General features: G+C 60.5%; 1 protein-coding gene across 4 annotated transcripts; it reads left to right on the plus strand.

Moving 5' to 3' along the window:
- The first annotated feature begins 867 nt into the window (after positions 1 to 867).
- PLPP7 (phospholipid phosphatase 7 (inactive)) lies at positions 868 to 15,142 on the plus strand. Of its 4 annotated transcripts, none has more exons than XM_079111860.1 (2): positions 868 to 1,462; positions 13,871 to 15,142. In XM_079111860.1, the coding sequence occupies exons 1-2, from the start codon at positions 1,012 to 1,014 to the stop codon at positions 14,233 to 14,235; spliced, it is 816 nt and encodes a 271-aa protein (XP_078967986.1). In that variant the 5' UTR covers positions 868 to 1,011; the 3' UTR covers positions 14,236 to 15,142. The 4 variants fall into 4 exon arrangements, with proteins under 4 accessions (XP_078967986.1, XP_078967987.1, XP_078967989.1 ...); XM_079111861.1 differs by having other exon boundaries at positions 868 to 1,573; positions 13,871 to 14,010; XM_079111863.1 differs by lacking the exon at positions 868 to 1,462 and adding an exon at positions 1,464 to 1,573.
- The last annotated feature ends 426 nt before the right edge of the window (positions 15,143 to 15,568 follow it).

The raw sequence follows: 15,568 nt of genomic DNA on the forward strand, positions 1-15,568 counted from the left end.
GGGCCAAGTCCACCATGACTCCCAGACCAGACCCAGAGCCCTGGGTCTGTGACCCTGAGGCACCTTTGCACACTTGTGACCATTTTCCAGTCACTTGTGAAAACCCCACCAGTGTGAGCTTCCCAGGGACAGAGACAGAGTGGACTTCACTCTGCAGCATGCCCAGCTCCAAGCACAGGGCCAGGATCCCAGTCACTCCCCTGCTGCTGGAGCTCTCCTGGTAGCAGGTACCATTGGCACCTCCCAGAGGCAGACCCATTTCCGGCCCACCCAGGACCCCTCCCTCAGACTGCCATTCCATCGGATTGTGATCCACTACACCAAATTCACAGCAGATTTAAAGCGAGAGAAAGAAGGGAAACCCCGCCTGCCAGCTAATGAAATGCTGTCATGGGGGAGGAGCTGGCCTGGCCCCCAGGGACCAACATGATGCTGTCCGTGATGTCACCAATTCCATCATCTGGTGCCCAGAGAGGCCTGTAGCCTGGGCTCCACCCTGCAGCCCGTGGGACTAGGTCCACACCGCCCAGGCCAAGGGGTCAGGCAGGCCTGGCTCCGAGGGGTCTGGAGAGCTTAGAAGGCACTTGGTAAATGCAGGGGTTAAACCAGGACCGGACTCTGCCTGGGCCAGAAGCTGAGGCCACAGCCGAGTCCAGAGCAGCAGAACTACATTTCCCAGAGTCCTCCAGAGCCCAGGGACGAGCCATTGGCAGATTTAAATAGCCCAGGCCTGAGGCAGCCAGGCAGCAGCTGCAGCCTCCCTGCGGCTCCATTGGAGCTGGCCCGGCATGGGTGGACTCATTGGCTGTCCAGCTGGCACTGACGTCCCCTTGGAGCCTGGTGGCCGCCGGAGGTAAACAGCCACATGCGATCCTCCACTCTATATTTAACAGCGGCTGCGGAGAAGCAGGCAGTGCTGGCGGCACTCGGGACGGCCCTTGCCTTTGGGGAGAAGGCCCTCGGAGCGCCAGCCGGGCGGGCACCGGCCTGCTCAGGGTGAGCGAGGTCACCATGCCAGCTTCCCAGAGCCGGGCCCGCGCCCGGGACCGCAGCAATGTCCTCAACAGGGCCGAGTTCCTGTCCCTGAACCAGCCCCCCAAGGGAACCCCAGAGCCCCGCAGCTCGGGCAGAAAGGCCTCGGGGCCATCAGTGCAGCCCCCACCTGCTGGCGACGGGGCCCGCGAGCGGCGCCAGTCGCAGCAGCTGCCCGAGGAGGACTGCATGCAGCTGAACCCCTCCTTCAAGGGCATCGCCTTCAACTCCCTGCTGGCCATCGACATCTGCATGTCCAAGCGGCTGGGGGTGTGTGCTGGCCGGGCCGCGTCCTGGGGCAGCGCCCGCTCCATGGTCAAGCTCATCGGCATCACTGGCCATGGCATCCCCTGGATTGGGGGTACCATCCTCTGCCTGGCGAAGAGCAGCACGCTGGCCGGCCAGGAGGTGCTCATGAACCTGCTTCTGGGTGAGTGTGCCCGCCCGCCACTGGCCGCCAGCCCTTCGGGAGGAGCTGGCTCCGCCCCGCCCCGCCAGGACCAGCAGGGCCCTCAGAAACCAGCTGGACTGACCTAACGAGGTGAAGTAGGAAGGGTGCCCAGAAATGGGCGGGCCTCTGGCGTGGGGAGGCCAGGGCCTGATGCACAGAGCAGGACCCTTCAAGGTGGGGGCCGAGAAAAGGCAGAGGTCTTGGGAGCCCACGGGCCTGTTCTGGGCAAGGTACACCACTGCCCGGAGCTGCTGGGTGGGGCAGTGACCGCAGGGGCCTGGGGGACGTCCTGGGGAGTGGGTGCTACTGCTCAACTCTCTCCACAGTTGGGGTCCTTAGTCCTTGACCATACACAGGAGCACTGGGAGTGCCCCTCAGAGCCCCCCACCCGGCGTGGTTCAGGGGCCCTGCAACACACCGGGCTTCTCCCCACAGGGTCTGGGGTGCAGCAGGTCCAGTCTGGGACTCCTGCTACTCAGAATCCCCTGGAATCCTGACCTGCTCTTCCCAGGAGAGTTGCTGAAGTGAAGGTGCAGCTGGTCTGTGCTCCCAAACCCTTGGCCACCACCAGCCCCCTTCAGGTTAGCACCATCCTGCACCAGTTGCCATGTGGGACCCATGTGGGGAGCAAGCCACCCTCCCACCCCATGGGACTCACCCTCCTGGCACCTGCAGATCCCCGGGATGCTCAGGGAATCTCAGCTTCCACCCTCCAGGCCAGGCCTGCCTTGATTTCCTTGCCTCTCCCCGTGTGGCCAGTATTCAGGGGACAGGCAGGCAGGGGTCTCAGGCAAAAAAAAAAAAAAATGGTAGCAAGGGGTCTTGGTTCCAAAACGGGTGTGAGTTGAACCACAGAGAACTTCCGTTCCAGAGGGAGTCACCGTGACTGAGTCTGGGACCTGACGCTCAGTGGGGACCACGTGGGGAGGAGGAAACAACCAGAAACTTGATGAGGCACTAGCTGGGTCCACCACCGCCCAAGCCTCTCCTTCCTGTTACTAAATCATCAACTTTACATTCCTTATCATTTTATTCCAAATAAAAAGTCCTGAGATGCCGAGCGTGGTGGTTCACGCCTGTAGTCCCAGCATCTCAGAAGGCTGAGGCAGGAGGAGGGCAATTTCAAAGCCAGTCTCAGCAACTTAGCAAGGCCCTAAGCAACTCAGTGAGACCCTGTCTCTAAATAAAATATAAAAGAGGGCCCAGTGGTTAAGCACTGCTGGGTTCAATTTTTAAAAAAAAGCCCCATGAGTCTGATGCCCTGCCATTCCCATTTTACAGACCAGGAAAGTGAGGGTCCTATAAATAAAGCAGCCTGGCCAAGCCTTAGCTTGAGATCTGCATGAGGCCTGCCTACCTGGCTCTCTGCAGGTGCTTTTCCAGGGCCTTGGGAGGGAGGGACAGAGGCACGTGGCTGAGGTGCTGGACTGGGACCTTCCAGGGCAGAACCTGCTCCCACTACCTGGGTTTCTCTGGTGCCCACTACAGCCTCATGGAGGACGGTGGCTCGCGAAGACTGTGCTGGAGTTAGGTTGCCTGGTGCCAGAGGTGGGGCCGGAATGCGCTCGCTGGAGCCTGAGCTCCAGACTCCACCTGCTCCCAACCCCCTTCCTCAGGTGGTGAGAGAGGGTGGGCACTGGGCTTTGCTGAGGGTCTACTATGTGTGTGAACCACGTGGCACTTCCCATCTTCACCACGACCTCCCGAGTGTGGTGCTGCTTATTTTTCCCATTTAAAGAGGGAGACATGGAGGCACAGGGCAATGGCACTGCAGCTGGCCAGCCGTGGAGCCCAGACCTGCACTGGGCAGAGTCCACCTTTGCTTTGCACCTTTCTGAGGCAAGGTGAGGACCAGAAAAGGAAGCGGGGCCTCCGCCTCCCAGGCAGTAGTGCCCCAGCAAGCAGTGAGCTCCCCAGCGCAGGAGGTGTGCCAGCGAGCCGCCCCTCTCCACCACCGAAATAGCTCCGCTGTAGTCTGTGCTTTACACATGAACGCTTGCTTTTTCAAAAGCTCCCCCTGCGGGTGGGGTTCTAGCTCAGGGATAGAGTGCTTACCTCTCATGCATGAGACCCAAGATCAATCCCCAGGACGACAAGAAAAAAGTAGAAGTTAGGCCCGTCCTGGATGTTTAAAAATTTGCAACTCACTTATTAGGGATTAGTTCTGGCTCTCTCCAGTTGCTGGGGGCACAGGAGTGTTTGCCCCACAGGGCAAAGAACAAGATTCAAGGTGCCTCCCCTCTTGAGTGACAATGGCTTTTTAAATCTTTCAGGACACCATCTATTGATCTTCATTATGTACTACTTGCCATAAACAGCTTGCATTTCAGATGGCTAAAGGATTCCTTGATGACCTTCCCGGGCAATGTCAATATGCCCATTTTACAGATGAGCAGACTGGGATCAGCAGGACCAAGCGACTGCCCACCCTCATAGCTGTAAGGGTAGGTTCAGGAACCAGGTCCAGGGCCTCCTGGCTGCAAGCCACACCTTCGCCTCACTGCAGGCCTGAGGTGCAGACCAGCTGGAGGCTCCCTCTGCTCCTGAGTGTGCGCAGCAAGGAAGTCTGGGGGCAGGTTTCCCGTCTGAGTATCCAGGGGCCAAGCCCATGACAGACGAGGCCCTGCCACATGGAGCAGGCAGGGTGGGCCTGGGGCCCAGACCAAGAGCTTAGTGGGACAAGACTGCCACCAATGTGGACAGTGAGCTCTAGTTCCACAGCTCTGGCCTGACCTGCCAGGAGGGACTGTGGACTCCCTTCTCCACCTTGGGAAAACTGTCCCCTGAGCAGGAACTGCAGGCCTCCACCTGCCATTTAGTCTTTGGAGGGACTGGGGCACCTCCCAATCCTGGAGCCCAGGAGCTGGGGCCCCAAGGGGCTTTGTCAGGGTCCCTGCTCTGACCCACACTCTCTGAGCAAACTTGGCTCCCACTCTGAGCTCTGTCTTGGGGTCTGTGTAGTGGGGGCTACAGGGCTGTGCTGAGGGCTCAAGGGAGCTGGTTAAGTACAGCGCCCCGAGCACGAGGGAGCCCGGGCCAGCCCTGCCGCCCCCTCTGCCCCAGAGCATGGCCAACTTCCTGGGCACACTCTGGGCTTAGTGAGGCCTCCACATGTACCCAAAGCAGAGGGAGCCCCGGGGAACGGGGAACGGGAGCTCTGGCTGGGGGGCCCAGGAAGGGCCCAGCTGGGCCAGAGAATTCTCTCCACTGTTCACCCCACACCTGCCCAGCAGGTGGTCCCTTGGCTTTCTCGCCCTCCCCACCCACTCCCTCCCTCCCTCCACAGGGCACTCTCCAAGGCTCCAAAATGCCACGCCAGAAGCAAACCTAGCAGGTGGCAAAGTAGACGCAGCCAGACTTGGGTACAAATTCCATTTGTGCTGTGGACTCAGGCAAGGACCTCACCTCTCAGAGCCTCAGTTTCCTCATCCGTTAAGTGGGTCATTGGGAGCCTTCAGTGAAGAATCACACAGAGTTCTTGGTGCACATTAAGGCCGGTTGACACTTGTGTATCATTGATTGTCAGCAGCAGTAGCAGCAGCAGCAGCATTGACACCATCTTTATCAGAAGGCCCAGGCCACCTCCTGCCAGCTCCTGTCCAAGCTCTAAGTGTCAGTAGAATGATCCCGTGCCCTTCCTTCTCCCTCCCTGCAGCCCTAGCTTGATGAACCCAAGGGAGCCAGGTGACAGGTGACCAGACCATCCCAGTTCACCACCCACGTCCTCTTTTCCTTATGAGCCTGTCCTGGCCTGGGAAATGGCCTCAGGTCTTGTTGCCATGATCCAAGTCCTTTATTAAAGCGGGGTTTTTTTGGTTTTTTTTTGGGGGGGGTACCAGGGATCGAACCCCTGAGGGTGCTTGACCAGTGAGCCACACACAGCCCAGAACTTTTTATTTTTATGTTGAGACAGGGTCTTGCTAAGTTGCTGAGGCTGATATTGAACTCTCGATCCTCCTGCCTCAGCCTCCCAAGCTGCTGGGTTTATAGGTGTGGATACCATGCCCAGCTTACTAAAGGGTCTCATCAAAATTTTCCTGAGTACGAAAACTGTACATTTTATAGGTCATTTCTTATTTCGGTGAGGTATGCGTGTTGGGTGGGTGCAGCTCTGTGGTGCAGCACGTGCTTTGGCACGCATGAGGACCCCGGGCTTCGACCCCTGTGCCGCTATGTGTACATACGTGTTATTTTAATGATTTTTGAGTGTGCAGCTCAGTGGCATTAAGCAGGGTGCTATGTGACCGTCACCACTGCCCACCTCCAGAACATGTTCATCTTCCTGGGCTGGAACAGCTCCCCAGAAAACTAACCCCCATTCACGCCCTCCTCCCTCTGAGTGGGGCTTTTTGTCCCTATGCATTTGGCTCTAGGGACCTACGATTAGTGGATTCCCATAGGATTTGTGCTGTAACTGACTTGTCACTTAACGTCCCCAGGGTTCATCCGCATCATAGCACAGGTCAGAACTGCCTTTGTTTTTGTGGCTGAGTAATACTCCGTTGTGAGGCTGGACCACGTCTTGTGGTGCGTCTGTGGCCCTTTGTTGGTTGGGACGGATGCTACCATGAGTTCCGCTGCTTCTAGATCCTTTGCCTTCCTATCAGGTGTTCGGGTGGGGAACTCGGGGTGGAACTGCTGAATCAAATGGTGATTCCGTCCAGCTGCTTGGGGACCCCGGGGACCCTTCTGCAGTGCGGCACCGCCCTGCGTTCCAAGGGCTCAGTTTCCCATGTCCCCGCCTCCCGTTGGGTGTGCAGCGGCGTCTCCTGGCGGCGTGGGTCTGCGTTTTGCTAGTGGAGCCGAGCTGGCGTCAAGATTCGTTCTTACAGTAAGGGGCGACTCATGCCGCACAGGCGTCAACCACGAGACCCCAACCCAGCCACCGGGCTAGGAGCGCTCTGCAGCAGGAACAGGCCACGCTGCGCGGTTGAGATGGAGGCGCGGGGAGCTTCACACAGAGGCCCGGGAGGGTTGCCTCCGACGTTCTGGTGGTGGTGACTGATGAGGGCAGTGGCGTCAGTTCTAGGCCAGACAGACAGTGGCTGGGCAATGTCCTTGCAGCGTGCTTTCTGTCTAGGGTTGTGGTGGCCTCTGAGCAAGCTGTGGCCCCTCGTGGCTGCCAGTCACGGCAGGAACCTTCCCCAGCTCGCTCCGTCCTGCTGTGAGGCCCATGCCAGGGACTCCATGCCACTCTTCCCCAGAGATGGAGCTTGGAGAAAGGGAGCTGTCCCTTACCCGCTCCTGGCTGCATGTGCTAACGTCACTGTCTCTCCCGCTGTTTGGCCAGCTTAGCCTTTGCTCTCACGGCCACAGGGCACATGCTGGGCTGTGTGCCCCCACTGGGACTCCTCGTCTCAACCCCAAGTCCCTTCGCAGCAAGCACAGGGACCAGCTTCCTCAGCCTGGTGTACCTCCCACAGCCAGCCCGAAGCACCCACCCACCAGGCCCCCACGGCCCACCCTCCAGCTCTCCCGTCCCCTGCCCACCAGCTCTTGCTCTTGGGGACAGCTTAGGCGACAACCTCTCCACAAGGCTTGTGCTTCTTGTCCCTTAGATTGATCCCAAATCTTTAGGATCAGGGTCAGGGTCAGGGGTCCCACTCCCTTCCCTCCCCAGCTTTGCTTCTTGCCTCAGTGGGGCTCAGTGACTGTGATCCCCCAGGTCTTTGGCCCCCGCAGACCAGGTCCTGGATACACTGTCGTGGCAGACACCCCAGCGATGGATGCAGTAGAGAGGAATCAACCCACTGTGCAGAGGCGCAGAGGCACGGGGCAGGGTCTGCCAGCTCACCTGCACACACGTCAGGTCACCTGATACTCGGAGAAGAGGCCGAGCTGGGGACTTCACACTGATGATGCCCGTTTGCTTGTGCCCAGCCGTGTCTTCAGAGCTAGCTTGGCATGTGGTTTCCTCAGGTGAGAGTGCAAGTCTCACGCCTGGCTCAAAGTCACTCGGCCAGGAGAGCAGAAGTCAAGCCAGTGCCGGGCGTCCAAGGGCTCGGCTGGCACAGGAGGCAGGCACCTGGGCAGGAGAGAGGCTGACGTGCCTGCACGTGCGCACACACACATTGCTCACGCCAACAGAGAGGGGCTCCAACGCCAGAGGCTGGCACAACCCTGCCTCCCCCATTCCCTTCACTCACCTCTCTGTTCACAAATGCCTCCAGGGCCCATGTCCTTGTGCAGTGCCACACTGGTGCTTTAAAATAACTGTGTGTGTGTGAGTGTGAGTGTGTGAATGTGTATGAGTGTGAGTGTGTGTGTGAAAGTGAGTGTGTGAATGTGAGTGCATGAATATGTGTGAGTGTGTGTGTGTGAATGTGAGTGTGTGAATATGTGTGTGTGAATGTGAGTGTGTGAATTTGTATGAGTTGTGTGAATGTGTGTGTGAATGTGAGCCTGCAAATGTGAGTGTGTGTGAATTTGAGCGTGTGGATGTGTGTGTGTGAATGTGTGTGAGTGTATGTGTATGAGTGTGTGTGTGAATGTGAGTGTGTTAAGACGTGCCCTTTGGCCGCTCCTAAGTCTGTGGGCACTAACCCTCATGTTGCTGTGGGACCATTGCCCCACCCATCTCCAGAACCTTTTCACCTTGTGAAACCAAAGCTCTGTCCCCTGAAATGTCAGTTCGTTGCCCCGGAGCCCCTGGGCCCCCTTCTCCTCTGCCCCTCTGCATTCGAATCCTCTAGGTCCCCCGTGTAGGAATCCTATGGTAGTGGTCCTTCTGCAAAATTGACTTTAAAAATGTGCACGACGGATGTGTCACCGTGGTAGGACAGAATCTGTGCATGATACAGAAAACCAAAGTCACCTTAACCCTCCCGCCCAGGGAAAGCCCAGCTGTGGCCTGGCCTGGGGCGCCTCTGTGGGTGGCTGGCCGGCTGTGCCCCTGCTTCACAGGCTGGCCTGCCGCAGACCTCCTTCCTGAGCTGCTCCTCCACTCCGCTCACCCGCAGCTCTCCCTCGCAGGTGACGAGTGCACGCCAGCCTCCCTGTCGGCACTGGGCGCCAAGCGCCCTGTTGTCTAGACGGGCCACAGCTTGTCCTGTCTGCCTCCCCCTGAAGGGCGCTGGGTCATCTCGTGGTTTTCAGTGTTGTAAATGATGCTGCAGTGGACATCCCGGCCAGGCGTGCCTGTGCACAGCCCCGATTATCTCCTGGGGAGTGAAGGAGACCGTCCAAGGGACATGTGGTGAGGACTGCTGATCCGGAAGCCCAACGTCCTTCAGAAAGTCGAGGCCGGCCTTCACCCGCCCCCGCTGTACAGGCCTGGATCCAGTCTCCAAGAGGCGGGCTTGACCGCAGGCCACAAGCACCAGGACTCCTCCTCACGGCCCTGGCCAGCAAGGGACATAGGCCCACAGACTGTCCCCCCACTGGCCTACCAGAGCCCCGGGAGGCCCCATCTTGCTTCTGCGGGCAACAGTGGAGCCCTTCCCCCTTGCCTCCCCCTCCCCAGCCCGATTCCCAGAGCCCTGCCCTGCCACTGAGCAGCACATCCTCAAGGGTCAGCCAACCCAGGGGCCACGCGTGGTGAGTCAGCCCCCTCAGCCCCTGGCCAGCAGTGGTGTTCTGAGTTCCAAGGCCTGGAGGAGCCCCGCGGCAGCCCTCCTCGGGGGCGCTGGCTCCTGCCCGCCGGGGCCCCTGACCACCACAGGTCCAGGAGGTTCTCATCACGCTCCGAGGGCTGGTGGCCACCAGTACAGCAGGGCCTCCTGCACGGGAGGAGCGAGGCAGGAGGGTGGAGACTGTGGGTGGAGGACCTGAGAACCTCTGGCCAGCGCCCTGCTGTCTGCTGGGGTCCCAGGTGCCATCTGTTTATTGTCCCTCAGAGCAGCCTCCGAGTTGATCCCCAGGGTATCAGTGAGGGAAGGGGGCTCGGAGGGATGGATGTGCCAAGGTCACACATTTGCAAGTAGTGACCTTGACACTGGTTCCTGATTCTGAAGCCCAAGTGCATGGCCACCACCCTGGATGATCACAAGCAGAGGCCCAGAGAGGATAAGTGAGCTGCCAGAGTCACATAGGAAGAGTGGTACGGCTTCTGCCAGCTCTCCTGACCCTCCCTCTGAGGCTTCTACAGGTGGGCCTGTCCACCGTGGGGTCTCCCTGCTCCCTCTAGGCCAAGGACAGGGTGTAATTCAGCACACCCTTCAGGGCGGAATTCGCGGAACCTGGAGAGATGGCGTCATTTGCTTCTATTTCTGGGCGCCAGATCACACTCTGAGGGTGTGATCTCGCTGTGGGCTGGCCACGGGGAGGAGGGAGAGGCCCTGCAGGGGGGCTGGAGGGAGCAGGGCACAGGTGGCAGGCCGGAGGCTGGACTCTGGAGGGAAGCGATTTACAACCCTCAAACCAGGTGAGGAAATGGTCGCCGCGCCTGCCCTGTAATGACATCACTCTGGGAGCTGCCCCTCTCCCCGTCGGCGCAGGGGCCCTGCCAGCCTGACCCACCAGCCCTGGGCCTGGCACACGCCCGACATCCCCAAGAGACAGTGATGCCCAAGAACTGGGGGTCAGGCGAGTGACAGGACCTGGCCCAGGATGGGCTGGGCCTGCTGGGTGGCTAGGCTGGGCCTGACGGTCCCTGAGGGTACAGGGCAGGGAAGGCAGAGTGTCCACCTGGTTGTGGCCTCAGGAGATGCCTCCAGCCAGATATAGCAGCAGCTTCCCCATAGCCCAGGCCTGATACTTGAATTGAGTGACATGGGCAGCCTCTGAGGCATCCCTAGTAGGCAGAGGAGGGTCCTCTGGGAACAATGCCAGATACCATCTTCCTCTGCTTCATAGTCTGGGTCTTTTTTGAGGGGGAGTGGGTATTGGGGGTTGGACACAGGGGTGCTCTACCACTGAACCACAACCCCAGTCCTTTTTATTTTTTTATTTTGAGACAGTCATGCAAAATTGCTGAGGCTGGCCTCTAAACTTACAATCCTCCTGCCTTGGCCTCCTGTGTCACTGGGATGACAGGTGTGTCCCTCTGCACTGGGCCGTATTCTGAGTCTTTATGCATTCACTGCCAAAGGACCGATTTTACTGCAAAGAAGTGTGAAATGTTGGATCAAGCTTCATTCTTGGCCAACAGGTCCTGAGACCCACGCAGAGCTGGGGTGTGAGGAAGCAGAGGCACTGGCCTCATCAGAATGAGGCTCTGAGTCTTCCCACCCACCAGGTGACCTTTCCTTTGGAACCCAGCAGCTCTCCACAGGGCACCTCTGCTGGGGAGGCAGGCTTTAAACCAGACAGTTGCTTAGTCCTGGTTTCCAGCTATCAACCTGGTCACCAGTAGGGCAGGTGCCCAGGTCTTCTAGTGACTGGTGGCGTCGACTTTGGGCCTGATTCTAGCCTGGTGCACGTTAACTGCCCCCAGAGTCTCAACACCCAGACCCTGGTCAGTCCCCGGGACCAGCACCTGGGAGGCCTGGCCTGGCTCTAGACACCATGGCCACATCGCCTGACCCCATTGGGACCTCAGAGAAGAAATCCCTTTCACCTGTGCACCTGCCTCAGGCCCCGGCTCCAGGGCACACAAGACTCCCAGTCCCAGCAGGCCAGACCTGCTCAGGAGGGATGTGTGACGCCCTGCTCGGGTTGTGCCTGCTTCCCGTGCACAGTCGGCGCGTTGCCGGGAGAAGACGGAAGGCCTGGTTCTTAGTAGTGAACAGGACTCAAAACCCACCTGCGACTCTGAGCCTGTGACTCTGGCCCCTGCCCATGTCTTCACTGTCTTTCCCCTAGTGGGGGAGACTGTCCCCGTCATTCCTGGGGACTTGCAGGTGAGGGTAGGGCCGCACAGGGCTGGAGAGGTCAGCTAGCTGCTCTCTGCTGTCCCTCCCGCTAGGCTGAGGGCACCCTGCTGTGCCAGGGGTCATTTGCAGCTGCCTCCCTCCGGCTCCACCTTGCCTGGAGATCTGGCTGTCCCCAGTCCCCCCTCCTCTGAGACTGTGACTGTCCTCGGGCTCCAGATGACTCCAAATCTGGGCCTGGGTCAGCGGCACATGGGCTGGCCAGCCACGATTCAAACCCCAAACTGAGGCCAGACGGAGCAGCAGCCCTGCCCCAGGGAGTTCCTGGTGACCGGGGGCAGCCTGGCCAGCCCGGGGTCGCACTCTTAGCTGCGGAAGTGGGGACGTTGGACGTGGCGAAGCTTTCAACAGCAGGGCTCGGCACCGTGCACCGTGCACCTGACGCCTCACCAAATCTGCACTCCAGGTCAGGGAGGAGGGTCTGGCACAGGGCACCCCTGAGTGGCAGGGTCACAGGAGACTGCAGCCCTGACCCTGGAACCGCCCACGGTCAGCAGGAGCTGCTTCCTCTTCCCATTTCTGTGCCTCACAGAGGCTCTGTGCACTGCAGGTGTTCTGGGAAGCCCCCAGCCCTCCGCGTTGACCTGCCCTGAAGTCACGGTCCCCACCTAGCTGCCTCTGGGGGCGGGCCTTGGAGGAAGTGCGCCCCGGTGGCTGGGGCTTCCTGCTGGGGCTCTGATATCCGGGATGGTCGTTCCGTGCCGGCCCCTGTGGGGAGGATGTGACCGTCTCCCTCTCACAGTGACCCAGCTAGAGACACACAGCCCCTGCACCTGCTTCTGGGCTGTCTTCCCCGTCCCTGAAGAAGGGCCCACAGGTGCTGTGACCTCATGGGGTCTCCCAGGTCACCCGACACCAGGGAAGCATGGGGACCAGAGGGCAGTTTCCCCCGTTGACTCAGCACTGCCCCAGAGGTGCCCCTGGCCTGCCAATGCCACCTGCAGCCGCTGTGAGGCCTTCTGTGAAGGTGAAGTCTTTGCCCACAGCCCTCAGGTTGGCTGTCTGGATGCCACTGTGCAGTCAGAAGAAGCTGCCACCTGGGCAAGGTCCTTCATCTGATGGCACAGAGAGGCAGAGCAGCCCACCAAGGCCACAGAGCAGGGTGGCGGCAGGGGCATCACGGAGATCCAGGCCTTTCCGATGCTTCCTAAATGGGGTCAAGCCTGCCCTCTGGCTTAGAGCCTCAGGCCAATGAGTCACCAGCATTTGGTGAGTGCTGCTCGTTAGGTCAGGGACAAACCTGTGAACGATCAGGCATGGCCCTGGCTTCACGAGCCCATGGCGCAGGGGAGGCGTGGAGGAGGCCAGTCGCTCACCACCGCGGGTCCTTAGTGACACCAAGTGCATGGCAAGTGGTCAGGGCCTGACCTCCTGCAAGGCCAGCACAGGCCTCCCCGAGGGGTGGGTGTGACATTGCTGCTGAGGCCTGGACCATGACGGTGAGTCAGGGGGTTGGAAACAGGCAGAACATTCCAGAAAGGAGGAGCGACGAGTGCGAATGCTCCCAGCTCAAGACCCCGCCCCGTCCTCTGCAGAGCGGGGATGTTGGCATGTACAGAGAGCTAGAGTCACCTCGCCACCAACAGTCCCCGTCCTAAGAATACACCCCAAAGAACCGAGAGCAGAGACCCCGCAGACACTCACGCACGTGTCCACGGGGGCATTGTCACGGTGGCCAAGTGGAAACAGACCAGAGTCCACCACCGGGTGACGAATCCTGGCATGACCACGGGTGGGTTATCCTTGGACCACAGAGGATGAAGTTCCTGCCCAGGCTTCCATGTGGAGGAACCTGGACGTTAGTCAGGGGAGGAAGCCAGGCACGGGAGGCCGCTGTGTGGCTCGTCTGTACTGGAGGCCCCAGAGTAGGCACGTGGCGGATGGAGAGCCAGCGGCTGCGGGCCGGAGGGGCGGGTTGGGCCTGACCACGTCAGGGCTCTGCTGTGAGGGTTTCTAGAACCAGAGGTTCTGGAAGCGGTGGCGGGCCTGGCTGCAGGCTGAGCACAGGAGAGGCCTCTGGGCTGTGCTCTCAGCGTGATCCATGGCGCCTGACGGGAGTCTCCCTTTAACTCTTTAAAAACAAGGGTAGCAGTGTCGCGCTCCCGGGCTGGGGGCAGCTTGGGCAAGGTCCTTTTGGGGAGATCACCAACCGGGGCCCCACCTTCCTGCACAGGAGCCCGCCAGGTGCCCATGGCTGCCCCCCAGCTGCCCGCGCTCCCTCTCCCTTGGCACCTTTGCAGAACGCCTCAGGAGCAAACCGTCAGGCCCTCGGCGAGCCAGGTGTGGTAGTGGTGGGTGGGGGAGAGACGAGAGGCATTCAGGAGAGATGCAAGATAGGTGGTGGGAAATGCTGTGCGGAATGAGGCCAGGGGCATGGAGGTGGGGCCCTGCGGCAGGCGCAGAAAGAAGGGCTGTCAGAGGGAAGGCACTCGGTGTGGGCAGTGCAAAGGCCCGGAGGTGGGGGCGAGCCTGGAGGTCAGCGTGGCTGCGGGAGGTGGCAGGGCAGGGGAGGCTGTAGGGGGCTGGCACCGGCCCCATGGCGGCACTGACACCCAGGGCCTCCGGCTCTTGCCCGCAGCTCTGCTTCTGGACATCATGACGGTGGCCGGGGTGCAGAAGCTCATCAAGCGGCGGGGCCCGTTCGAGACGAGCCCCGGCCTCCTCGACTACCTCACCATGGACGTCTACGCCTTCCCCGCCGGGCACGCCAGCCGCGCGGCCATGGTGTCCAAGTTCTTCCTCAGCCACCTGGTGCTGGCGGTGCCCCTGCGCGTGCTGCTGGTGCTCTGGGCCTTCTGCGTGGGCCTGTCGCGCGTGATGATCGGACGCCACCACATCACCGATGTCATCTCGGGCTTCATCATCGGCTACTTCCAGTTCCGCCTGGTGGAGCTGGTCTGGATGTCCTCCAACACCTGCCAGATGCTCATCTCTGCCTGGTGACCGCCTGCTCGCCAGCCTGCCCGGGGGCCGGGAGAGGTGGCAGGAGGCGGGATGGGCCCAGACAGGGGAGCCAGGCAGCCCCTGGGTGGGAGCTGCCTCGTCTCAGTGTCCCCTCCCGGTTGGAGTCGGTGGTCTAGGTGGACCCCAGGACTGGCATGCCCTGCAATGCCACGCCTCTTGCCCCTTTCCCGGGACTCGAATGTCCTCTCCAGGTGGCCAGGGCCTGCCTGTGTGACGGGCCTGCTCAGCCTGCACGCTGGAGACACAGGCGGGAGCACAGGGGCAGCCGGCCAGGCGTGATCTTATCTGTCCTCTCATGGTGGTGACTGCTGTGTTCTTGGCTGTGCCCGTCACGCCACAGCACGATGCCCAGGCATTGCCCCTTCTCACCACCCAGGGCGGTGCCATTGCCATTAACAGTCACCCGCAGCTTCGGGCAGCACTTTCCAAAGGGTGCCCGCAGGACACCGACCGGCAGGACGCTGCGAGGGAAAAGGTCCTGTGGTCCAATACATTTGGGAAGTGCTGCACTCTGCCCGTCGAGGACATTCACCAGGGCCACCTTGCTGTAAAGGCTCCGGCAAGTCCTGCTCAACCTCGTTTCCTGAACTTACTGGACCACAGGACCCTTTTCTTGAGGGACAGCTATTGATCCTGGAGCCACCATTTCCTAAGGCGCACTGCTTGGGAGCCAAGGGGCCTGAGATGCGAGCTGGCCTCTTCCCGCACCCAGCCCCAGAGCCTGGGGGACCAGGAGCCCGGCCCTCAGAGCGCAGGTCATGGCCCAGGGGCCTCGGTGTGGCTTTGGCCCCCAGGGGCCGGACTCTGTGAGACCTGATAGGTCGTCTCCAAGTCAGCTGATCTGGACGTTCATTTCCTGTGATAATACAGACGATTTGCAAGCGGACACTGTGGTGTGGTCTTTACCTCGTGGCTTCCGTCACTCTGGGACGATGGCATTCCCAGGCAGGAGTGCCACCAGCGGGGGAGCTGGTCAGTGCTGCTGGTCACCGTGGCAGGCTGGGGTGAGGGAGCTGGTCAGTGCTGCTGGTCATGGTGACAGGTTGGGCTGGCCTGCCCCCGGGCCTTTCCAGTCTGGCTGACCCTTCTCCCCATCACTGTCTGGTGGTGATCAGCCCCTGGGGTTCTGCCTGGGGCTGGGACAGTGAACTGTGCTGTCGTGACTGTCCCTGGCCCCAGCTCCAGCCTCAGGCCTCTGGGCTTCTCCCTCCCTCACGACAGACCAGGTCTTGTTCCCCAGGAAGTGGACCAGCTCCAGGCAGCCAGGGCAGAGAGCAGCAATGAGCACGTGCAGGATGGGGGACCCAGTGTG

Source organism: Sciurus vulgaris (genome assembly GCF_902686455.1).
Source record: "Sciurus vulgaris genome assembly, chromosome: 15".
NCBI lineage: Eukaryota > Metazoa > Chordata > Mammalia > Rodentia > Sciuridae > Sciurus > Sciurus vulgaris.